The 26,034-nt window shown below is 40.2% G+C and overlaps 1 protein-coding gene across 3 annotated transcripts in view; it reads left to right on the plus strand.

Annotated features, from left to right (window-relative positions):
- pvrl2l (PVR cell adhesion molecule related 2 like) overlaps positions 1-26,034 on the plus strand; it is a 325,857-nt gene that overhangs the window by 119,224 nt on the left and 180,599 nt on the right. For all 3 annotated transcript variants that reach the window (XM_085445879.1, XM_085445881.1, XM_085445880.1), the window contains exons 2-3: positions 7,017-7,129; positions 13,881-14,124. In XM_085445879.1, the coding sequence (XP_085302005.1) occupies positions 7,017-7,129; positions 13,881-14,124 (357 nt within the window). The remainder of the gene's footprint in view (positions 1-7,016; positions 7,130-13,880; positions 14,125-26,034) is intronic.

A 26,034-nucleotide genomic window follows, 5' to 3' on the forward strand; every position in this document is an offset into this window, starting at 1 on the left:
TCATTTTCCATCTCTCGTTAGCAGCACAGTTACAGTATATTTGTGACGATATTGGCAGCCTACAGCTCAGTTTATGCTTGATCACTCAACGCTTTCGACAGCTGTCTCTCGACAAAGAAGGTATGTTGCACCTCCACCTACATTCATACCCGAGTGACAAAAGCTGGAGGATAGAGATATGATTAAGCGAAGTGATCGCGCATTTAACACCACGTACCTGGGGGCTCTGCCCAGACAGATGTTGTTTGGCTCGTGAATGAGCACAGAAAAGAAACAGAAACGAAACAGGCAATTTTATATTATATGAATCAGCGATGTAGAAGAATACTTATTTCAAGACTCCAGACCTGTTATGGACGAAAGTCTATAAATTAGTGCCTTGTTCGGTAAAGTACTACTTTTGTTTCTGAACTACTCAGTGGGGGAAAGAAGTCTTCAGCTAAAGTTTGAAGTATGGAGTCTATGAAAAAGTGAAAGGTACTTCTAGTCAGTTTTATTCAGTTTGGATAGAGGCCTTTCTTCTTAGTCCTTTGATCGCAGAGAAACAGGCCATAAAAAATGAAAACAGAGTATAAAACACTAATAAGAGAACTGAAAGTGAAAATACTCAGTTGTTTTAAACTATAACAGTGAGAAATAAGCAGGGGGACACAAAAAACATTTGTAAATCATACACTGAAAATCAGGGTTGGGCAACTCCAGGCCTCGAGGGTCGGTGTCCTGCAGGTTTAAGATATCACCCTGGGTCAGCACACCTGAATCAAACGATTAGTTCATTACCAGGCCTCTGGAGAACTTCAAGACATGTTGAGGAGGTAATTTAGCCATTTGAATCAGCTGTGTTGGATCAAGGACACATCTAAAACCTGCAGGACACCGGCCCTTGCGGTGTTGGACACCCCTGCTGTAAATAAAAGATGGATGTAGCTACTTTAACACCACCCACTGGTTTTCAAACTCAAAGTTTAAATATAAACTGTAGCATTTTGGACACCACCGTGTTGATTTCTTGGTATCAGGAGGAGAGGGTTAAGTGTTGTTATCAGCTAATGCTAAGATTAGTTTGCAGGTTCCATCCATAGACTGATTCCACACACGACACATGGACACCTGTTAATTAGTGCCAAGTAACATATAAAGAAACATAAAATACTAGAATTTCTCTCACAAAACTGAAGCACGTGCTGCTACTATTATTAATCACACAGTGAGCCACATTATTAGACACATAATTCCTTTAAAAATGCAAAGTGACTCGAATTAGGTGAAACGTAACAAACAGCTAGAGGCTATATCTGCCTCAATCACCATCAGCCTCTCAGTCTAAGGAGCCGTGACCTAAAAATAATTTTAAAGCCTTCTTGGTATAAAGGGTTAAATTGGCTCCTGGGACCAAAGCTGTCCTTTTACACAAAGGTGTCAATGTGATTATTTCGTCTGTAAAGCTGCTTCTATAGGGATTTACCTCCTTTAGAAGCAGCCATGAATGAAAATGCACTTTTTGGCATTTGCTTCATTTTTCATCCCTCAAGGTTTTTGCTTGGTAAAAGTAGTAATCTGGATTTTCTGCAAAATTACAGCAAATGGTACAGCTTGGGAGGAAAATAACCTCTACTGATTGTTACCTTGGTCAGCCATAAATATATCCCCTGCTGCCAACAATTTGTGATTTAGTCACAAAGGGAAAAATACAGCTATGGATTCATAATGTACCGCTGATATGTTTAAAGTCATTCTCCATGCAGAAGCCTGAGCTTTTCAAATGCATCCATTCTTTCACTTTTATCAGCTGACAGCTGCTGGCAATCAACCAGATAAAAGCTGACATAGCTGACATCATGACAGGCTGACAGAAAACTCCAAAACAAAACAGCTGTGGTTCATTGCCTTCTATAAGCATGTGATTTGGATGTTAATGTGGATGACTGAGCACCCCATCAGCATATTCTTCACGTTCTTCCTACATGCCTGTCTACATGGGGAATCTCCACATAAACAGGCAAATGCCACAAGCCTCTAAATGTCAATTAACTGTGATTCATCTCCCTGGTGCTTTGAGAGAGACGCAGAATGTGGCTGTTCACCTACACCTTCCCTTTTTGACTTTCTGTTTGTGTTTAGCTGTTGCTCCAATCCACAGTGACTTCCAGTAGGAATAAGCTACAAACTGTGGGATCACTGGGGTTGCAAGCTGGAGAGGATTAAAAAGATAAGAATTATTGTGGTGCACTGACACCAATTTCCTTGATAGCGGGACAAACATTTGTACGTTATGCTTCCAGAAAACAATACAATTAGGCATAAGCAATGATGACACTTGATTTCACAGGGCTGAGTGTTTTCTGTAAGCAACTTACTTTAGCAACCTTTAAAGTTTATGTTTCAATAAAGCTGAAGAAAAATAAAATATATACATACTTGGACTGTTCATTGAGAGCTTTCCCCAGTTTTAGGCGATAGAAGAGCAGGCTCCTGATCTTTTCAGATTGCTTTTATTTAATAAAAATTCTATTTGATTTTTTTAAAAAAATCAAAACTTCTCTTTCTTGGCTATTAGCTGAGGTCTTTTGAACCTCACCCATCTGCATCTTTAAAGATTTAAAGACTGTTGGAGATGCAGTGGCCTAGAAGTTGGGGTGAGTGTGGCATGGTCCAAAACGCCCTCGGCAGCTGAGAACCTACTTCATGTCCCGATGGGCCTGACATTTGCTGCATGGCACTCCCCTGCTCTCATTCCCCACATTTCCCATCTGCAGTACTTGCATTCAACATGTTAATTACAGCTATTCAATAAAGGCAGTTACTGATTGCAATGTCTCTATGCACCAGAACTACTAAAAGCAAATAACAGAAAACAACTCAAGTAGAATTTTGACTTTTTTTCTTCTTTTTTGGGGAGTTAAAGCCTTCACCCAATATCCAAGTATGCAATTACACCTTTTTATTACTTTTTCTTCTTCTTTTTCATTTGGGTTTCTTCCTTTAGGAGTCAAAACATTAGATCATCCGCCTCCGCCTTTATCACCCCAGCTTTCTGCATGTATTCCTTCACTGTTTCCATAAACCTCTGAGGTCTTTCCCTTCTCCTCTTGTCTTTCAGCTGCATATTCAACATTCTTTGTCCAGTGTATCCGCTGAGACTTGTTAGACACTTCTCTGCACATGTCCAAGCCATCTCAGCCTCGCCTCTCTAACTTTGTCTCCAAGCCATTCATGCAAACGTGCTCAAACAAACAGACTCACAAATAGCTTAACATCTTCAACTGGGCCACCTCCAGCTCCACCTCCTCTCTTTTTTTAGTGCCAGTGTTTCCAAACCACATATCATAGCAGGCCTCATTTTGGAAACCTCCCCTTCCTCTCTTTCTGCTATCCTTGCTGCTGTCCCACCCCTGACACTAATGTCCACCCACTCCCCCCCCCTGCCTCTGCCGTCCTCTCCTGTGTGCCGTCCGTTTGCTTATGATGGTTGACCACAGGTCGCTGTTACCCATCTCCCCTATTCTGTCTTGCTTCTGCTGACTTTCATTCCTCTTCACTCCAGAGCACACCTCCACCTCTCTGCACTCTCAGTACATATCACAGTGTTGTCTACCTTACTACTTACCATGAACCAGGAAGCTGCTGTGGAACTATTTTTTACCTTTCACTCTCACCTAGTGTTTGATAGTCACGTCTCGGTTTCTTTTGCTATCACTACATTTCCAGAGATACCATAATCATGCTGATAGAACTGATAGAACCAGTATTTAGTGTTTTCTTAACATAATTTACCCACTTTTTTTAAAATCTTTTGAGACTGATTTCATGTTTGACAACAACTTTTGTGAGCTTTCATTTTTTTTTTCATGCAAGTCTTCTGTAGCTTAGATGATATTTTTCCACACGATGTATTATATTTGCACACTCTGACAAACTAAATGTCAGTGTTTAAAACGTAGCCTATACACTGCAGCAAACAAGTATCAGCTTGGATGGTTAACCTCAAAACAAGCTGCAACTTTGCTGCAGCTGAGATCACGCTGGTCTGTATGTACGGTCAGAATGAAAACTTTCTCACCCTCTCACTCGTCTCATCTCAGGGAGCCAGTAGGTTCGGTCTCCATCTGACTCTGAGGAAATGAATCATCTGTGGTGTCATCTCATGCTCTCTGCTCCCTTATTTTACTTTTCAAGGATTTAGCTTTTTCTCCTCGTGTCGCTTTTTGACCATTTTTAAAACTTCCCCTCTCTCCGGTTTTCTTTATTTCCTCCTCCAGTCTACCAGTCTACTCCTCCACCTCTCTCAGCTTCAGACATTCCTTTAGTCGCTTTTCCTCATTTATTCCGTAATATTTATTCCCCTAAATAAATGTTTCTACCATCCTTCTCAAAGCTCCTTTCATATTCTTCCTTTCTTTCACTGTTTAGCTCTTTTAACCTCAATACACCTCATTTTCCTTCACCATCATCCCCTCTTCCTCTCTTTTCTCCCTGTTTCTGTTTATTATATTTTTCCCCGTGCGTCACAGAAGAGATTTCATTGACCACTATGAATAACCCAAACATTTATGTGGTTCATGGCTTTGGTGAGACCATCTGGTGTGTCTGTGTATTTCTGCATTTTGGTTTCTTTATGAATAGTGGGAGTTGTGTGTTGATGTGTTTAATTAAGTGAAATTAATCCACGTTTTTGTTTATGAGAAAAGAAAAAAGCAAATGTGAACAAAAATGACATCGAAAGAGAAGCAAATGGGGAAAACAGATTCAAACTCTGCTGTTTTCGTTGTTGTCGGGTTGTGTAAAAACTTAATTTATTTTATTTGCATGTCTATATGTGTGTGTGTCTGTGTGTCTGAGTGTGTTGGACCCACAGTAGGAATGGATAAATGGTTTGACAGCCCGTTGTCTCCCTTGGGGTAAAAAGTGTGCTTCAGTGACTCAGTCAGTCTTATCTGCACTCACATTACAGTGAGATGCTGTGATTTATGCGCACACTCTGACGTACAACGATCACACATGCACACATCAGTCCTGCGCTGTAAAGCATGCATATGACTTCACACACAAAATCCACTCCCGCACACATGGTTGGACACGCGGATGCGCGCATGCTGTAAATCCAAAACAACCCAAGACCTCCTGCAGCACACAACCTTCACACTTCTTTTGTTAGTGTGACTGCGTTTTACAGCTGATTTTCGGGCTAAATCCCGGCCAGCCCATTCACCTCCATGGTGCAGAATGTAACATATTGTCCTAATCAATCCCTCACACACTAAGAGGCTTTTTCCAAACACACCCGAGGCTAGCTAGCGGTTATAGCTAGCGGTTAGTGAGTGCTTATCCCCTTTTTCTTGTGGTGAGAGTAAGAGGCCGGCTCCCCACAAGAATTTTATCTTTACAGGCACAGAAGCTGGCTGAGAGGGCAGAGACTAAGGGGAGGTAGACAAGAAAGGCCTTGGTAGGATTTGATCCCGGGTCAGCAGGGGATCTGGAGCTTGAATGAGTGAAAGCAGCAGGTCAAGTAAAAAAAAGAAAAAGAAAGAGAAAAGCTTCATTAAGTTACTCCAAATGAGTGTTTGATGGCTCACTGTGAAAAACAACATTTTGACTGCAAAGCATGAACATTTGGACACGCTTAAAATGTCACTCCCAGTCTCATATGATTGTTTATGGATGTTGCCAAACACTTTGAGCTGCTGGATTTGGCCCAGATTGTATTAAGAAAGGATTACAAGTTCTCTGATCCTTTGTCTTTTCATTTTTCTTTCTTATTCTGGTTGAGCCATTTTCTGTCTTTCTCCCTCTGTTGGCTACAAGAATTACAAGTTCATTAAAGTCCTTCAATTTTAAGAAATTTATACAGCAAGTGAATATTTTCTCACTAGGGGGAAAACAACACAACAAAGAGCCTACATGCAGTTTAAAGCAATGTTCTGAGGAGCACTTTTTTAAACCTGCTGTTTTGCAGAATGTGTCTAGCTCAGGGTTTCCTGCACTTCTGTTGCAAGCCTGAAATGCATTTTCTGCAACATCAGTTCTGTTTGGCAGATCAATCTGAAATTCAGTTGACGTCCAGCTCTCCTGTGGAGAGTATTTGAACAAAGAAACCTGATACATGGGTAGGAACACCAATTCTTGTTGGCAAGAAAATAGCGTATCACAGCAGCACAGTGACATTTTGTTACAAATTGATAAAAAGGGATAAAGTATAGGTTTGAAAGGAGGTCTGGCAGCTGCATAGAGCTGAGTCAGTCAATTACAGAATGACGGATGAATGTTAAAAAACTAATTCCTCTTGTCCAGTTTAAACTCTGTGTTCTGACACAGCCTGCGGGTCAACAGGTGGCACACAGTGTTGAGGCATTGCTTGGCTGTTAGCATATGTGTTTGATCTCTGTTTAAGTTTGATCGCAGAGGGCGGCTCTATAGGCTTGTTCTCATTAAACCTGTGCTGGCCTTGTTGACCTTCTCTGCTCCCTCAACACTTTTCACTTCAGCTTGAAAGGAAAAGTTACAGGTGCCTTCCTTTGAATTGCAAACAGATGAAAGGCAAAGTAACCAACCGTGTTCCTAGAGGCTTGCCCCCTAGCGATGTCTCCTGGTAGACAAGCTTTACTGTAATGAGGAGGACCCAGGTGAAGGAAGCCTCTGCCTGAGGCTTTTTTACCAAAGACTAATGATTCTGAATTTTTATTTCTTTCTCTTTAAGGAGCTTGTCTCTTTTCTCTCATGGTCTCCTGTTTGTTTAATCCTCTTTCTCGCTCTGTTTTGAGTATAGTTCTCTAAATTATCTATAATGAATGAAGGAGGTTGATCCTTCACAATCATGGCAAACAAAACGTGGGAGGGGAAAATATCAGTCACAGCAAGTGCATTTAATTAAAAGCCCACTGAAAATGCTTTCCTCTCAGATTCTTACCTCTTTTAGTCCCTGTTTGTTCAACTTCCTCTTTTAAATTTATTACAAAGAAATATGATGATATGAATGATTGCATAATCTCTCTTCTCCTTTCTCTTTCTTCTGCTTTCAGAAATTGGGGCTCCAAAAGTGCAAGTTGCGGAGGAGCTGGAGGCGTATCCCACAGAGTCTGTTGAGCTCAGCTGCCAATTTAACGATGGAGGCGGTCTGACCAAGCTCACACAGGTTAGCAGATGAAAGACAACATTGTTAATAATTCCAGAAGTGCTGAGATTCAGAGCTTAAAAGTAAGGCGTGCACTGTAGCCTAATGGACACGCTTATTTAGGGGTCAAATGGCCAGTCTCTCCTCCATGATCTGTTCATTCGACCGGTAACATAAAGACATGCCAATAAGGAAACTCATGGTAAAAGTTTCCAAGAAACTGAACAGTTTAAAAATAAATAGATACAAAAAGTTATCTAGACTGTCTCCGGTAGGAAGACTCAGGTGGCAAAACAAGAGAGACGATAAAAGGAGGAAATAGTTTCTTTTTTTTTTTTTTTTTTTTTTTTGGCCTGTCCCGTTTGGCTCTTTTGCCCTCAGAATTGTTGTCTAAAGGCAAAGAAAGATGCCCAACGGATTTACTTTACCAAACTGACCATCCCAGCCTTGCCGTAATGGTCCATTTGATTCACCTTTTATTGTTTATTTTATTTTCACTTACTGAATACGGGACAGACTTGACTGGAGGAAAGAAGGGGAGAAAGAAAGAGGGAAAGAGAAACAGCTGAGAAGAGGGACGGGGGAGAAGGGCAAAAGACAAAAACCAACAGAACGGGCAGAGAAAAAAAATGCATATATCGATCACCTGGGTCACCTGCTGAGAAAGAAAAAAGAAAGCAAGCAGAAGAGAACAAGAGTAATAGAATAAACAACATCACAATGATATATGGGAATATGACAGTAAATACTAAATGTTAAACATTATTGTGCAGCACATAAGATCAACAGAACACAGTGTGCTTTGAGGTAGGAGCCAAAAAGGGTGTAGTTTGTGGGTGTGATCACCCGTGTGTACACCTGTGAGCATGGACGCGCTTGTTTTTTGTTTTTTTTAAAAGGTTCCTTCATGTAATAATCTGCTAGAGGGTGTGGGGGGGCCACAGCCCTGTCCTCCAGGGCGTGAAGCAGGTGTGGAGGAGATCAAAACTCCAGACATCCAGAGGCCCCCAGAACACAAGAGACCAAGGAAGACCAACAGAGGGGCAGCTGCGCCACTGTCCCAGAAAGAGCTGAGGAGAGTCCCAGATGAGGGTTCACTCAGCAGCCGCAGAGCAGAAGCCAGGGGGAGTTGCAGTGACGCGCCCGTGAGCTCCGCCGGCAGCCAGCTGCGCCTGAGTGACCGAGCCCCAGGCCGAGAGGCCGGGGGCACCCCACCTCCGAAGTGGCCCGAGCGAGCCCCAGGCTCCAGGCCCCGATAAGCGGCCGCCAAGGAGTGAGCCGGTGTGTACCTGGACGCCCATCCCCGGACACAAAGAACCACCAACGCACCGATGTCTGAGGGGGTCCGCCACTGGCAGGGGAAGTGGTGGTAGGGGGAGATAGGCCTCCAAACCTTGGAGGGCCTGAGATGTCCCCAGAGAGGTGACGCCTGACACCCAACCTGACATATAGACACAGACATACAGGCACACACAGATACAAACATCCATTCCCACCCTCATGCTCTCATATGCACTTACTCCACACTCAACCAACGTGGAGACAGACATAAAGAGACGCTGTACACACGATCACACTCCCCAAGCGTACTCTACAAACCGGGTCTAGGTGCCCCCGCCCCTGGAGGGGGGAACTGCACCCAGACCCAGGTGGTGTTACCCTTTTCCCTGCGGTGGGGGGAGGCAGACCGCCCCGACTCCGCAGCAGCAGGAAGGCTCCACACTCCAGACCGCAGTCGGACGGCCAACTCCTCCTCCTAGTCCTAGCCCCCCTGCTCCAGCAGGTCGCAGAGAACGGGGGTGAGAGAAGACTCCGAACCTCCCTCCACCCGCTCATTGTAATGTTGATGCATGTGTGTTCTAAGGTGGAGGAAATAGTGGAGGAAATAGTTTCTAAGAGAACATAAGTAAGGGTAATTGCCACATGGCATCTGATGTCAAATTGTTATTCTAAACAACCTTTTAAAGAGGAAGGGGCTTCTTGAGCTTAAGGCTGTCTAGCAGTGGTCTCAGAGGATGAGAGGCAATATCTAAACCACATCTCAGGAGAGGAAACAAGGCCAAAGCCATAACAGCATTTCAAAGAGGATGATGAGAAAGAAAAACATTTGTACTGACATATCCAAGTCTTAGATTTATGGCAAAAAGAGAGGGTTGTGAGGAGGCGAAGAGGAAAAAAGAGCGATAGTGCAGTGTGAGTGCAACAAGGTGGTGGGAATAAAGGGTTGAAACGACATTATACAGGTGGATCTGGGTTGGGAATCCCACTACTGCTACCTTGCGACTGAAAACCAGCGCCTTACTGTGTACAACACTGCCACAGTATAATTTTGGTATCATTTAGAGAATCAGTGGCGGTAAGGGAACCGAACATTTTTGTGATGTTGACAGCGTGACATGAAACGAGATGTGAAAAGCTGGAAATGCCCTGACACACAAAATGTCCCTAAACGCGACACGCTGTGATTTAAAAGTTAGGTTTCATGTTGATTAATGATATCCGTGCTGTCAAGCAGCTGGATCGCTTGGATGCAGAGACCAAGCTCCCACCTGGTGTTACTGGTGATTTGCTGTGAAGTGCTGTGATCGGGCACTTGCTCCGGATACAAAGCGCTCTTACCGAGAAGAAGTTGCACTTCTCGATACTCCATCCTCACATCTTGGAAATGGATTCACACTGCAGCAGAATAATGACCCAAACACACATCAAAGGTTCGCAAGCACTTAAGACCAAAGACCAAGGAGTCCTCAGCTCCACTGAATCTTTTTAATCTCATTTGAAGACTGAGAGAGCCAAACATTCCTGACACCATGAGAACCATTCGAACGAACGTCAGATCATGCTGAGATAATGTGGGTTATCAGATTTTGCATAAAACTGTGGAGCCGATGCGGCTCGAGAAGTGCTGTCAAAAGGGGGGCAAAGCAAATACAGATTTAATCTAAAATTTATGTAAATTTTGTAGAGATTCACTCAAAGCTGGTTTTATCATTTGGCATGAATATTCTTGAGATAAATTGGGAACTAATGCAAAATAGAAGAATGTTTTGGATCCCACTGTACATCCTAAGATGTCTTATTATTTATTGCTGCGTGCATGTTGTAAAGCATGAATAAATTGATAAGGCTTCCATCCATCTCCATATGATTTTATGCTTGGCAGACATGGAGAAATAAAAACAAGTGCAGGAATGAAGATGTACAGTGAGCCTGCTACTTATACATCCACTAAAGCTGCTGTTGTTCTGTTGTGGTACTTGCAAACAAACTGTAATCAGTGTTGTAACAAAGCCCTGCACAAACCGCTGAAAGCTAAACATGTGAAACATCATCTTGTTTTAGCTGCTTGAAGCTTTGTTGACACAGAATCAGAATATATAATATAAAAGTCTGCAGTAGTCGAATATGTACATTTTCAGCAGCCTGAGTAATGGTTTGCTAATTGAACAAATAAAAATCATCAACGCGACAGAGAGGAGGGGATCAAAGCTTTGTCAAGTTTTCCAGCTGCAGATATGAAGAAACCATTCTTGTGCTATGAGGTTTATATTCCTCATGGACCACAATAATGGACCTCAGCCTCCTGCCAGAGGGGAGTGACTCCAAAAGTTTATATGTGGGGTGCGAGGGGTCAGCAACAATCTTTCATGCTCGACTCGGTGTCCTGCAGGCATACAGGTCTTGTAGAGAAGGCAGATTGCAGCCAATCACCTTCTCACCAAAACTGATGACACGCTGCAGTCAGCCTTTGTCCTTGGCAGTGACAGCAGCGTACCAGATGGTGATGGAGGAGCAGAAGTACACCATCAATGAACTCAGCTGGTTGAGTTTCTGCTGCAGGAAGTACTTCCTCTGCTGTGCTTTCTTGATGAGGGAGCTGATGTTTGGCTCCCGCATGAAGGCCTGTGAGATTATGGTTGCCAGAAAGGGGAAAGACCTCACAGCGTCTATGCACTAGGCAGTCAATTCAGACCTCATCGATGGCTGATTGGCCCATTTATTAAAGGCATAATGATTTCTAGATGTCATCCCCGCCTCTTTTTCTCCCCATCACCTTGTCTGACACACTATCCCTCCAACAAAGGCACAAAATTCCCCAAAAATTAACCTTACAAAAATGTTTGGCATAGCATTGCAGAGCACAGACTGGGATTTTCTGTACTTGAAATAAGAAAACGGTGCACATTTTTAGAAACTCTCTTGTTAAAGACACTCACTGCGTTGCTCTTATTTGTAAACACAAAAATAGTTGTTGTTGTGTCGAGAATGAAAGGTTGGAGCTTAAGAGAGAAATTCAAATGTTACCTAGTTCCTGATCTGACGCACACAGACACAAACAGGTTTTTTTAAAATCTATATTCTTTTAGTCATTGTTGTTTCTATTACTGGTTCTACTTTACTGTTTGTTTTGTGCTGTTAGTTTAAACCAAACTTGGGACAAGGTCTGCAAATGAGCTGTGTGGGTTAGATTTCACTTAAATGTAACAACATTTATAGACACTATTACTGATAAAAACAAATGCATACATAGATGCACACATAAGCCAAACTCTGTGTGGAGTTGGTCTGCTGATTAGGCTTTTAGAGGTTTTATTATTGGATGCAGTTGGCAACAAAGAGCACCGTTACTTTCAGCCTTTCAAAAATGAAATGATCCTCATGTAGAAACAATTAATTCACCACATATGTAAGTTTTTTTCCAATTAGAATTCACATTTAAACTAGAAATGTACATTTTTAAATGATATTTTGGCAGTTTGCATCCATCTCAGAAAGATGGAAGCAGCTATTCAAGTTCCAACAAACACTAAGCCGCCAGTTTGCCACTCCACAGAAAACAGGCAAGGTTACTGACATACATGTGAGCTGAAAAAGATTCAACATGTTAAAACTGATACTTTGGAGCTGATGGAAAGTTAACAGTGTCTGTTTTCCCTGCTAGCAGTCTATCTTTGAACACATCCTCGACCACTGTGTCTACTCAGCATGAGATTGTAAATAAATTACCAGCAATCTCAGCTCGAACAATGCTGTCTCTTTCTATTATGCAGTTACTTCCCTGCAACAAACTCCTGCAGTTTGTCAGCAACAATCAGAAGCATGATGTGGGACTTTAACTAATCAGCGATAAGTAACTTACGTTTACTGGGCGGTGTTAGCTCTTTGCTTTTTTTCTGTCATAATTTTAGCTCGTTTAATTCCAACTTGGTCTACAGAAGAGAACTGCTCGAGGACACACGGCGTAAAATTAGCTCAGCTGACTATTTGGATGTCAATTTATCTCATCAAGTCCCAGTTGAGCTCGTATCTGACGCCACCTGAACGGTTCAGATGTCATTTTCAACGCCGAGCAGAATAAGCAAAGTGCTACGAGCTGTTTACGAGTTCAATTTGATTCTGTGTGATCTGTCTGAGTTGTGTATGAAATCAATAGGTAATTTGTTCACAAGTAAAATCTAAAAATGCAGACGGGCTAAATTGCCCTCTGTGATATTTTCTCTTCAATCAGCAGAGAATCATCCTCTAATTTGCAATGACATCTGGGTTACAATCCATCATCCTTTTCACAACCTTCAACCTCCTCTGCTTGCTCTCTTCCTTCCATCCTACATGTCATACATTTAATAGATGTTTGCTAAATGTGTATTGATGAACTTTATTCCCTTTGCTCCCTGGTGTACCACTTTAGCGAGCAGTTTGTTATTGACTGTCACTTTGAAAATTGCAGAGAAAAATAAAATCAATTTGGTTTACCATCACAGCGTTCTCCCTCGTGGAAGTGTCTCTCACAGGCCAGATATCGATATCTTTCGCATATTCGAAATCTCTAAGATGATCCTTTTTTTTTAAAAAATTGTGTTTGTTTAAAAAAAGCAGCGGGGTCTTTGAGCGAGCGCCTGCAAGTCTAACAGACATTTAATTTAATCTTGCAGCAGATTCTCGGCTTCTCACTCAGACAACTTTAATTGTACTCAACGTTTTGCTGCTATAAGCCAAATGATTTCATGTTACAGGGACAGCAGTTTGCAATATGTATTCAGAGAAATGTCAAAAATGTTGGCATCCATAAATATTCATGCATGCCTTCTGGTTTACAAACAAACTGTCAGTGTATTAAGGGAAGACGCCGAACAACAGGAAGTTGGTAATTGTTGTCTGAACTGCTGATTTTTTTTCACTACTTACCGACATGGTCAACAGTTGGACCTGTGGCTGCAAACACAGCTCAGTGAGGCTGTTTTAAAACTCTTAAAACCCAAAATGCTACAGTTTATAATAGACTTTTGTTAGTCTGCCAAAGACCCGATGAACATAATTTTAGATTCGGTGTGAATCTAATTAAGTGCAATAAATTCTATTAAAATAACACAAAAGACGATTCTTTAAAAATGATTACTGGTATCCCAGCTTCAAAGTAATCAGTTACTGTAGGAACAAAAGGAACTTCTAGTATTCAATTTGGCTAACTATAATGGGGACAATTTACTGCACATGTAGAACACTACGGCATACGTTAATCCGTGGCAACATTATTAATCTCCTGGTTACAGCCCTCCAGTGTCAGTATTTAAAGACCTCCTCATTAGATGATTGAAAGAGCTGCTGACTGCTTAAGAACCTTGTTAGGATGATGTGAGTCAAAAGTTAGTCTGCTGCACGAATTTATCTTCTTTAATGAGCTATAGTTGTGTACCATAAGAATAAAAGCAATGAAAAGAATAATCGGGCAAACTGTAACCGCTGCCGTTTATAAATTCTTGATTCTTATCAGGTGTCCTGGATATGGGAACCCTCTGATGGGCACAGGGACAACATTGCTGTGTACCACCCGGTGTATGGACAGAGTTTCCCTAATGTGGCCTTCAAGGACCGCGTTGTGTTCCTTCACAACAGTCTGGAGAACCCATCCATCAGGATTTCTAACCTGAGAATGTCCGATGCCGGTCGCTATACCTGCGAGTACGCCACCTATCCTACTGGAAATGAACAAGGGACAACCACCCTCATCATGCTTTGTAAGTGTCCACACAAGATTGCATAAAATCGTTTTCTCCCTCTGATAAAAGCTGCAGGCATTTATACGTTTCAGACACAGCTAAATACGAAGGGTTAAAGCGCATTAAGGTCAGCACTATTTACACTTTTCTGCAAAGGAGAGCTGCGCATAAAACAAGCTTTCAAAAGATGTTCTGCTACATCAGCCTTGACAAGTGCCTTCCCAGCCATCTGCTTATCACAGCTTTCTGAAAAAAACAAGTTCCCACTGGATCCAGAGTCTAAGAAGAAGCAGTTTAAAGCAGCTGACGAGTATTCTCAGGGGTAGATGCTGGTTACACATGGACTGAAAAACAAGAGTGACCGCCAAAAAAGATTCTGTGGCTCTACAGATAATGGCCTTTATGTGTACAAACATTGTTAATTTCTGAGAAGTGGTTGATGAGAGTTGATCAGTACGAAGTCTGCAAGATCCAATAAATGAGTTGTTTATTCTAAGGCTCAGTTTGAGACTTGAGTATGTGCAGTACTTTTCATGTTGTGCTTGTATTTATTTAAACAAAGTTTTGTAGTAAGTTTGAAGCATTGCTGATATGTTGTTATTTTGTTACGTAAATTGAGAAAACAAGTAGTTGATTTTTATATTCATACTTCTGATGATCTGGACTTTTCTCAAGAAATGGACAAGATTACTTTGATTTTTGATTGTTAATGCCAGGTTTAATTACGTAAAAACATGTGTAATGTTATTATTACATGATTGTTAAGCTGTAATTAGCCAGTTTCAGTCTCTTCTTGTGTAAACTTTCTAATATGGAGGCATATGTGCCAAAGCTGTGCGCGATATGGGACTGTGGTGGGGTTGATATGTTCTGCCAAGATCACTGTTCCTACCTCGGGGCATTTAGAGACATATGCTGAGAGTATAGTTCTTTTTTTAATTTCTCGTTGAAAATCACAGTTTAGTTCATAATAAGTCAGTTTTTTTGTTCACTTTTATACTGAATTTTTTCTTGTACATATGCTATATTTTTAAGTAGTTTAACAATGATACAGCTTTATGTAATTTTGCCTCTGTGTCTACACCGTCACACTGGCTATTAAATCAAACAATGAAAATGACATTGCACACTTTCAGCTTTAATTCAAGGCATTCAACCATTGTATAGGAATTAAAGCAATTTTTATATATTTTTCCCTGATACTCAGGTATTCAGAGTAACTGATAAGCAGGTTCATGGCCAGGTAGGAACTGAACAGAGAAAAGATCTGGAGTTTATTTCAAGCTTTGAACTTGTATTTGGTATTTTTTCACTGGAATCTACAACATTAGGTCTTAAGAGATGTCAGTGTAAGCTGCAAAACCTCGATCAGAGAGATAGCAAAAACCGCATGCTTTCAAACTGATGGTAAAGCACTAAAAGGTTTCTGTTGAAAGTATTATTATCTTTTGAATCACCTTAGTTTATCCAATTACTTTTGAGTCTCTGAAAATGGCAGCCTTTGTATAAAAAATGTATTTAATTTCACTACTCTTAGCACTTCATGCAATTCTCCTTATCAGCGCCTCAAATTGAAGCAGAAAGTCTGCATGTCCCTTGTGAAACATCTTAACTGGTTTAGAATCCAGTCCAACTGGTTTAGAACTTTGCTTGTGAGCAAGAAAAATTACAAAGTGTTACAGAGTGTATGCAAAAGGAACTTTGTGATGGTGACGCAGATGCTGAGAGCAGATACAGCAGAGAAATCCTGCAAAGGGTCTGCTCTGTACAGCTGTTTGTGTTTGTTATGGGGCTGTGTGTGGACATGAGATGTTCAGCTGTTGCTTTTGTTGCTTGGTGCTTTTGTTGGCTTGCTTACTCAACTTTGTCTGGACGATTAGTATTTCAGCATGAAACAAGTTCAAAACATGCTCTGCCCTGATAACTTATCAACAGACTCTGATTCTGTGCATAAACACAACATCAGCATCCTCTGCTATCAAACTCTTAACACCATTGAAAATGCAAAAAGCAGTTTAATTGTTCAATGTTGTGTTTGGCAAAATAATACATTTAGTTATTTATTGAGTCCTTATTGTGATTATTCGAAGACAATGATTAACATAATATCAGAAACCTTGTATTTCAGAAATCAGACTGTTATTTACTTATGTAAGTAAAAGTGGCTGATAGGGCTGCATAATAATCACTGTCTTTGACTTTAATTATAACTTGTACATGTTACATTCAGATCACATCGTGAGCCTCTACAGTGCACTGAATGAAGATAGATAAAGATGTCAGCGCTGCATCCCACTTCGTGTTTGGATCAGATGAATGGAAAAGGAAAATTAAAAAAACAAAACAAAAAACTGTCTTTGGTTAGCATGAGATTTTACAGGGAAATGGAGATTCAGATTCAGAGGACAGACTTAGATCAGCGGTACGAGTTGCAGCAGCGATGATGACACATGCCTCGTTGACATAGTTAAGGTACTAACCCTATTGTCACGGTGCATGTTAAAACATGGCCCTTGTTCTGACAGTCAAATATGGCCTATGCATATGCATGTGTGATTACCATAGTTTTTAGATCAGCGTGACTTTAACTCTCTTCACAGCACGTCAGTGTCCACTGCAGCTCAACGTTTAATCAGCCTTGAAATCAGCAGAATTTGTGTAAATCCACAGCTTCTGTGAGAATCATCACATTCATTACTTTTCCTCATATCAAAGTAAGTTAGTTATATTTGTCTGCACATTCATGGGTGGACAAAAAGCAGAAGCAGAAAACCGCTAATAAAACACACCTTTAATCGTGTTATTTTGCCAAGATATCCCCCAAAAAAGGTTTGCTGCGCAACCACTTACAGCCAAGAATGTGAAACCTGAAGGAATGCTCGCGTTACCTCAGCGTCTTGATTTCTGAAAGTGAGTGGAAGTTTAGTTGCTTCTAACAGGGGACACATCCTGTTTGTAATCGTAGACAGCTGGTGTTATTCATCCACCCACATGTCCTCCCATTTGCACTCCGCTTACAAAGGAATCAGATGCTGCTGTCTTTCTCTTTCAGTTAACGGCACTGAGGAGGCTTCATGCCTGAATGTGAATTACAACAGTTCCCTTGATTGTTTTGTAGTGCCATAAAAATATGGCCTACATCAGTGCTTGTACAATAAAGATCTCATACATTTAGCACTGCTGTCATAATGGGAGCAGGAAAAGGGAATGAGCTAAGATGACAGACTTTGAACTGAAACATTACATTTACTAATTAAAACGTCTGTCTGGTAAATTTGCCCATCGCTCGTTGATCCTTTTAAGCTACAGCATATCTTGAGTGCTTTTCTTTTGCGCAAAGTGTGAGTTTTAGTTGTGCTTAGCAGTCCTGTTTCAAAGAGTTTCTTGAAACTGAACTGGAGTGGCGACACAGTGTAGGCTTCAAATGCTGGCCCCTGATCTGCAACATTAAAACAGCACACAGACTTTATGCAAGGCGCTGTAAAAGGCGACTGTACAATAAACTGCATTACACTACCTCATTATAGAAGCAGCAGCTATAATGGTTCATGGTTTTACACTGCCTTTCATGTGTTTATGCATTTTACTCAGTTGTTTTATGAGAAAACCTTTGCAAAACAATACAAAATCCGTCCTGGAACCTTCCCTCACAGAAAACAGAGGAGATACAGAACTTGGCTGTCTTGCAGAGAAAACATGGAAAGATATTCTGGCTTACTTGCAGATGGATGTGGGCTAATCCTCCTAAGCTACTGCTTCTGCTGGCGCAAAGCAGAGCTAGACTGGGAAATACCTGCTGGAAAGCTCACTGACTCGCCTTTTGTCTGGAGCTATGGCGTGCCAGGCTCTCTGGGACAGAGTCCATGTAAAATGCACTTGGAAAACAAAGTGCCTCAAAGTCCCTGGAAAACTGTCATATTTTACCTTATGGGATATATAGAATCCATATGAGCCAATCAGATTAGATCTTATTGAATCCGCAGCTCCTGCCAGCCAATCATATTACATTTTATTTGATATAGAACCACCAGCACTCCAATTATATCACAACTTATTTAAGTGTGAATACATAATCCTGACAGCCAATTGTATTATAACTTATTGGATGCAGTGGCATAGCCAGCCAATCTTATTACCACTTATTGTGGTGTGAATAAAGAATCACTCAATTGGCAGTGAATTATATCATATTGTCCTGGATGGGGACCATATGAAATGGATGGTAGACAGTTATACTGCATCTTATCAGATGTAGTATAGCCAGTAGGACAGAAATACAATTGCAGGTGAGACGCAAATGTAGTAGTCTGTGAAACTTTGAGGAGGGAGTTTCGGTCCAAAGGTTAAAACAATGGACCAGAGACTGGAGGGCCACTGGCCTGAATCCATGAGCAATGGAGTGAAATTGGCAGAAGTTACAGATTTTCAACAGCCAGCAATGATTAAGCGGTGACCTGAATGAATGGATCTAGCTAAGTTTTTCTTAACTTAGTACCTGAAGACTAGAAATCTCTAGAAAATGTCAACATAACATGTACACCACACTGCACGAATGCAATAAATAAGCAGTAAAATCGGAGTGATTTGAGTTGACTTTAGTTGCAAGAGTCGTAAATCCAATGATAATATATGATGTAACCACCCATGCCTTTTAAGGTTTATTTGTAGCAACAGTTTACTTTCTGTTTATTTTAAGCACTTGGCAGGTACTCTGTTCCAAAACATCTTGGAGAACTTGCCCCAGTGCTTCTGTGAGTTTAGGCTCACTTAATTGCTTCTGTTATTTCATGTAATCCCAGATTGACTGGATGGATGATGTGGAGATCAGATTTCTGTGGGGGCCATACCATCTGTTGAAAAACTCCTTGTTCCATGGTGCTGGTGCATACTGTATTTTAGTGCTGTGTGTATTGAAATGTGGTACTGCTAAGTTACTACTAGGTGATCTTGGGTATATCATTTATTTTTGTATTTTCAGTGTTAAATAAATGCAAAGTCTTTAAGTTGTGAGCTGCAAAATGAGGGCGTTCAATTATAATACTGAATATTGTTTAGCAAACATAACTTTTTGTTGATTTCCTTTGGATCTTTAATTAAAGCGATGTTTCTTTTAATATGCTAAATTACATATCACTGTTTTGAAAAACAAGTATTGTGACAGCCACAGCATTATACTCTCACCTAAGGAACCAAACCTGCCTGTGGGCTTTGGGTTTTTGGCAGAGCTGGTGACTGGAAACATGCTTTCGCTAACGATATCTACATGTTATTAGCTGTTTAATAATATAATCAAGTAATGGGCCCAAAGTCCTGCCAGTTTAATTATCTGTTTTTATGATACTTGCTAATGCAAGCAATCCTAGTTAGCTTAGCCCAGTGTCTTAGTTAGCTATTTGTTTAAAAACATTTGAAAAAGTTGGTGGAATTATAAAAAAGAGAGAAATATCATGACTTGCTACAGTTTTAACTGTTCAGCTCATAGCCGCCTTTTCCTTTGTTTTTGTGGTAACCACTCATCATTCTTTGTTAATGACATCAACCGTTCCCTCGGCGTCTTTCTTTCTCTCCTCGCAGCAAGAGAGAGTAGCAATAAAACCACCAATGTATTTGTTTGTGCCACACAGTACATGTCCTCTGGGTTTGTTCACATCGATTGGTCTTAAGTTTTCTGGCAGAAATCCTGTAAAGACTTGTTATCTATTTCTATAATTTATTAAATGTTGCAGATAAAATACTTCCAGTCTAATACTCTGACTTCTACGCTGCCCTGTATGAATTTTCTCTTCAGAACCTTTTTTAGTTTGAACAAATATAGCCAAATTACTCCAATGCAGCATGGCATTTTCTGACTTAGGTGTAGTGCTACATTGTTTAACACCTTTTCAAGTTGCTGGTAAGAAACAGAGAGCTGAGTTGAGAAAGAACCAGGAGCAGAGACTCATATCTATATTCATATAGATATTAATAGAGCAAGACCTAATTAAAAAAACAGATATGTAGTTACTGCACATCTAACTAATTTTAACTAAGATTTTCTTAAATAAGAAAATCAAAATAATCTAACAACGTACTTATTAGACCAACTGTCATAATTAGAAACAATAAGAAAACACAGATATTTTAAATCTGTCAAACACATGTATAAAACTGAAAACTGTAATTTTATTTATTGGGTAACTAAAAACATAAACAAATTAAACAAATCACTAAAATTAAACTAACTGCACAAATACGAGCTGGCACACTGAATAAGCCACGTTTTTCTGCTCGGGAATAAAATATTCTTTAACTAACTTTCAAACACTGGCTATAGAAACATAAAAAATATTTTCTTAATTACTCGTAATGTAACAATTTGGTTTTTAAATATCAAACACAGTGCCCTTAATAACTCCAGCAGTCGCTACAATTTCATTTGTAAATTTATTGCAGCTTTATTCTACTTTAACTCTGCAAATCAGATGTCTGTGAGGCACTTCTTCAGCTGAAGTTTTTGTTTTTTTTATTCAAAAATGAGTATTTGACTTATTATTTCAAGTGATACTAAGAAAATGACTAAATTAGCCTGGCCACCCTCAGCTTTGTTTGTCTCAGGCATCCTTTTGTAGAGTATTATGACCTCAATAGATCCACGCAGCTGCGTGGTGGCCAGCAGCAGTGTTGGGCAGCTCCCAGGTGAAAAGACAAAGTAAAGCAAACCTTTGCTGGATGAATAAAGGTTAAAGAGAGAGTTTAGTCTGTTTGGGCTACAGGGACAGTGCTCATTTCATGTTCAGTGTATTTATGTATTTGTTTTTTTCCAGAATCTGTTAATTAAACTGAAATTTTGATGTGTTTATATAATATAGCCCATATAAAACAAGCACACAGGCAGCTTCTGAATGCCAAGTTTGTCAGTCAGCATACACCATAACAAATATTGCAATGTAGCAACAAATTGTATGAAATGGAACAGTATCCATTCTCCTATTTCTGAGTTGTTACCTGACATGGGAGGGTAAAATAAAAGGGAGAAATGCTGCTGAGTTTACAATTGGCCTCGAGGAGAAACAATGAATCAGTCAAAATGCTGTTAAATGCAGTCGAACACAGTCTTGAAATGTGATGCCTCAAGGTGCTTTTAGATTTTGCTTTCAGAGGCAAAAGTGAGCTGAGCTTAGAAGTCAAAATTAGCTGTTTTCTGCTTTCACTGTTTGCATAACAATACCGACTCTGGAAATTATTTATTTATTTGTTTCATTCATGGCACTTAGCCAGTGCTCTCAAGCTTAAATTAGCTAAATTAGTCTCTTGCTTAAATTAATGCATTTTGTCAACATTTAGAACAGCCAATAATGAGTTGTCAAAACATCACAAACAGCAGAATAATTGGAGGTTAAATTATTCTTGTGTTGCTTGAATATTCATGTATTGTTAAAGTTGAGCTGAGGTAGAGAACTTAACAGAATTTTTTCCCCAACACTGACTGGAAATATTCAGCAGCAGTGTGGCAAGGCAAGGTGTTTACAAACCTGGGCAGCCGATGAGACATGAATTCCAAAAATTTAACAAGTTCCAGAAGCCTTTATTGATTTCCGGCTAATTTATGCAGCAGAGTAGAAAATAAAAAATTACATCACTTGTCTGCCCTTCATCAGGGCACGGCACTGAATAAATCTGTTTTTAAAGAAGGAGACACAGAGGAAACTTGGATACCACCAGGCAGTGCTGCTCAATATGTTCTCCTGGCTCTGTTTCTGTGTTATTTTGTTATAGTAGCTTATATTAAAAATCTCCATTGGAAGTGGTTAAAAGGCTAAAAAGCTGCAGTTAAGCGTCACATGCATAAAAGTGGTCAGATCAACTAGCGAACGCGGTGTGGAGTCTCAAGCTACATGCTACAGTCACACTAAAGACTGCAGCACAACCAAAGTTGTTGTAACAATGTGCAATGATATTACCATCTCATTGCCTTTGAAATAGTTGCTTCAAACATGGCAATTATATGCGTTCTGTTGTGTCTTTGATAAATCAGCGGAAATTTCTGATGCACAAAATCACATTTACTGCTTAAAATTTGGAGTTCATCCAGAACCTCGTAGATCTGAAACATAAGCTCAGACATTCCTCTATGAATAACGTGGTAGTTGCGGTAAGTGTTTTATTTAACTGCAAAATGCTATATATTCAGCAAGCTTGCTTTTATTTTGAAAAATAACCAGAATCCAGCAAGTTGCCAGCCAGCTGAGTAGACTGTCCGATTGCAAAGAGTTGCATCACAGACAAGTTGCACTCAGTCACTGACTCCGATTGATTGCAGTGTGCTGGCAATCTCTCATGCATTCATAAATTAGACAGCGGTTTTTTGCAAAACTTTACCGAGAGTCACTGTTTGGAGGCAGGTTACCTCCTGTCAGGTAACTGACAGTCGCCTTATGGTTGAAAATGGTCACCCAGAGGTTGAGGTTTAGTTGAGTTGGTCACCACAACTATTGGCAACCAGTTGCCAAATGTAAAGAATCACCAATACAGTCATGTGGCAACCACCTGTTTTTCCTACTCTTATAGAGGATGTTGTCCTGCTTTTACTGTGGTGTGACTGACACATTAGGTACATAGTGCTGTCTGCTGTTGTAAAATATGAAGATTGGATATAGTAATTTTCATATGTGAACTTCTGAAAGTTTTTAGAGAATTAGATTAGGACAGGTTCCATAACCATCGTGGTTTCAAAGATGTATGAAGTATAAACTATGTACATAAAACCACTTCTAATCTGATCTACACAATTTGAATATTACTCTCATAATCAAACTGTTATGGTTCCATAGGTATGTTTCTATGGTGGAATCTTCAATCTCCAAATATAAGCAGTAATATAGGTCAGTACTTGGCTTCACTAATTTGCTTTCTGGTGCTTGGTTGGTTTCAACACAAGCTCTGCCACTATGACAGATGTCAGCTGTCTTACCCGAATGCCACCTTAATTCAGCAACAGTTGGCTTCACACTCTCAAATCTTTGCGTTTGGCAGATAGCCCCATCGTGTTTATGATTCAGTCTGGCAACCTTCCAGTGAGAGGCCTTCTTCTGTGAAGAGACAATCTTAGAGAAGTCATGGGTTCAAGTTAGGGTAGGTGTCATCCCTGCCGAACAGTGATGAGAATCTCTATCGGTACAGTGACGGCTTCACAACAAATCTTTATATAAAGGAAGGCGAGAAAATGGTCTCTTCTGAAAATGTGTTGCTCTGAAATCTAATTGTTTCTAGAGGGCAAATAAATTTGCTGCTTTGGGAGAGTTTAGAAAAGTTTTTAACTGCAATGCTTTTGTTATGATTACCAAAGTCTTTGGTCAAAACACGAATTGAAATGCAATTGGAACACTTAAAATGAAGCATGTGGGGAGTATGATGCGTTCACCTTTTGAACACATTTCTTTCTAAGTGCTTGGTTTTATAAACCAAACACCTCATGCAGTTAACTGTGTTTGGAAACATTATTTTAATGCATTTTTCCTTTCTCCCTGTCAATTTCCGACATTCAGCCTTTTGATATTACCGCCGGGGGGTGGTGACGTGTTCGGAGGTCTGTGATAAGGATGGGTGTTGGGGCTGCAGCGTTTGTTAACTCTGTTAGCATGGCTTCCCGCTTGGCTTCTAATTGCTCTGTACTCGCCTCAGACTGATGTGAGGAGTAGCAACAGGCTCAATTGAATGCAGTGTCACGAAACACATCAGGGACGGATACTCCTGACTCGTCTAAACTGCTAGATCAATCCGAACCCCTTTCTGCCATCCTGCTTTACTCTCTGCCCGGTCAGTCTCTTTCTGTCTCTTTCCTCTCTTGGCTTCTGTTTCCTCCAGTTTCTCCCTCACCTCTCTTGTCTCACTTTATCTCTGCTCGTTTTCCCTTCCTTTTGTTTCTTCTTCTATATGATTTTCAGGTTTCAGAAAAAAATGTGCAAGTATGTAATATGTGATGCTAATTTTGGCTTACGTTAGATTTTCTTGTTATTAAATTTGAAGTCAATTAAAATAAACCTGTCAAAGCTAACAGACTCATCTGTATGATGATTAAGACTACAAAGTGTCATAATAGTGTGTGAATGCGAGAGTGAATGAATAGTGGCATTGTAAAGCGCTTTGGGTGCCTTGAAAAGCGCTATATAAATCCAGTCCATTATTATTATTATTATTATTATTATTAATAAGAGTAGAGAAATATAAGAAGAAGAATCTAAATGAGTGTCTGTCTGTCTACCATAAAAAAAACTCCAGATAATTGAGCTATCTACGCTTGAAACAAGTACCAATCTGCATAGTAGCATGGAGCCTTGATGTGTAATTATGTTGTTATGACTGACTTTAAGGGCTGGAACATAAGGAGGGAGGTGAAACTGGATTAGATTGTAAGGATGATAGACAGACAGAGCTGGCCTCAGTCAATCATCAGTGAGCAGCTAGAACAGAAACGTAGAGGAGAAAGAAAGTTATAACGGCACACAACCGTGTTCTCGTCAAAGAGGTGATGCAGGCCTTACGACACAAAGGCAGTCCAAAAGAGAGGCAGGGAGTGTTCCCCCATTCCCCCAGTGCCCCCTGACCAAATCTAATTGGCTTCCCTCGGTGGCCCTCAACAAAGCCACTGGACTGGAGTTAATCTGAGAATCCCCACCATCGTTATGAGAGCCTGGATAGGACCAGAAGGAATGCAACAGTTCAGTTACTCATGTCCTTTACTGAGGTTTAATGTACTTGTCATTGAGTTAAATATTTTTATGTTACCCTGCTTTCAGCTTTTACTCTGTTTTATTTCGGATGCAATTATTGCACTTTAGATTTTTTTGCAGATGAACTCCCTTAATATATGTAGGTAATTAAAATCATCAACAACTGCAACATAACAGATATACAGATCAAAAAATCCATATTATGAGACAAGAATATTATGTACATGAATCTGGAACGTGTCATTCTGCATATTGACTACATTTATTTTGGATAGTTTAAATATATATTAATTATACTGTGCATTATTAAGCTGCTTAAGTACTTAAGTTTTAATTAAGTTAAAAGTCTAAACACTTTGCAAAACAATTATCCAACACAGAATTATGTTTAAAATCTCGTGCAACAGAACTTTTCACATAATAAATCTGTAATGACACACAAGGCTGCACATGAGCATGTTCATGGTCTCCCCTTTTGGCACCCATTTAAAAAATCTTGGAAATGCCCAGAGGCAGCAGCAAGATAATGATGTCTAATTAGCAGTGATTGACAGGCTCGTTTAAAGAAAGTGAGTTCATTCATTTTTTCCAAAATACGTGGTCCTTGAGGTTGAAGTGGGCACTGCAAGCATAGCCAGCAGATACTGTACCTTGTAACCAAGAGTAAGTAAATGGAAACAACAATGCTTCTGTGTTCAGCTGCTAGTGGAAGCATTTGTCCATAAATGATTCCAGATACATATTTTTATTCTATAGTTTAACCTGCAAACAAATCTGTTTTTGTTCTTCAAGACTGGTGGTTCACCAAATTCCATTTAAGATTCTGGATGCTACATAAAATGCTTTAATTTGAGGGGATTTATTTCAAAATTGAAAGAAATGCACATTAGATGCAATCCTCCTCACAGTTACACACTACCCACACTGCTAGGTTTCATGAGTACTTGGACAGTAGCCCACTAGACATTTCTTTGGCTGCTCTGTGCTATTTTAAATGTAACACTCGTCGTGAACAAGTTGATTGACAGTAGCCATTTTGACTGAAGCAGTGTTGTCTATCCATATGTAAGTGAGGCATTGAGCAGAATTAAAGAAAAAAAATGAGGTTAACAAAAGCAAAAACAGAGACAAAGGTAGTGGGTTTGCCAGAATCTGCTGGTTATGCTCCAGCACCGCAAATGTGCACAGGATAGTTAGGAAGTGACAGCCAATCTGGTAT

The sequence above is a fragment of the Copadichromis virginalis genome, linkage group LG22 (genome assembly GCF_057382275.1).
Source record: "Copadichromis virginalis isolate Kocher_CV1m ecotype Utaka linkage group LG22, C_Virginalis_male_GT1.1, whole genome shotgun sequence".
Taxonomy (NCBI): Eukaryota; Metazoa; Chordata; class Actinopteri; order Cichliformes; family Cichlidae; genus Copadichromis; species Copadichromis virginalis.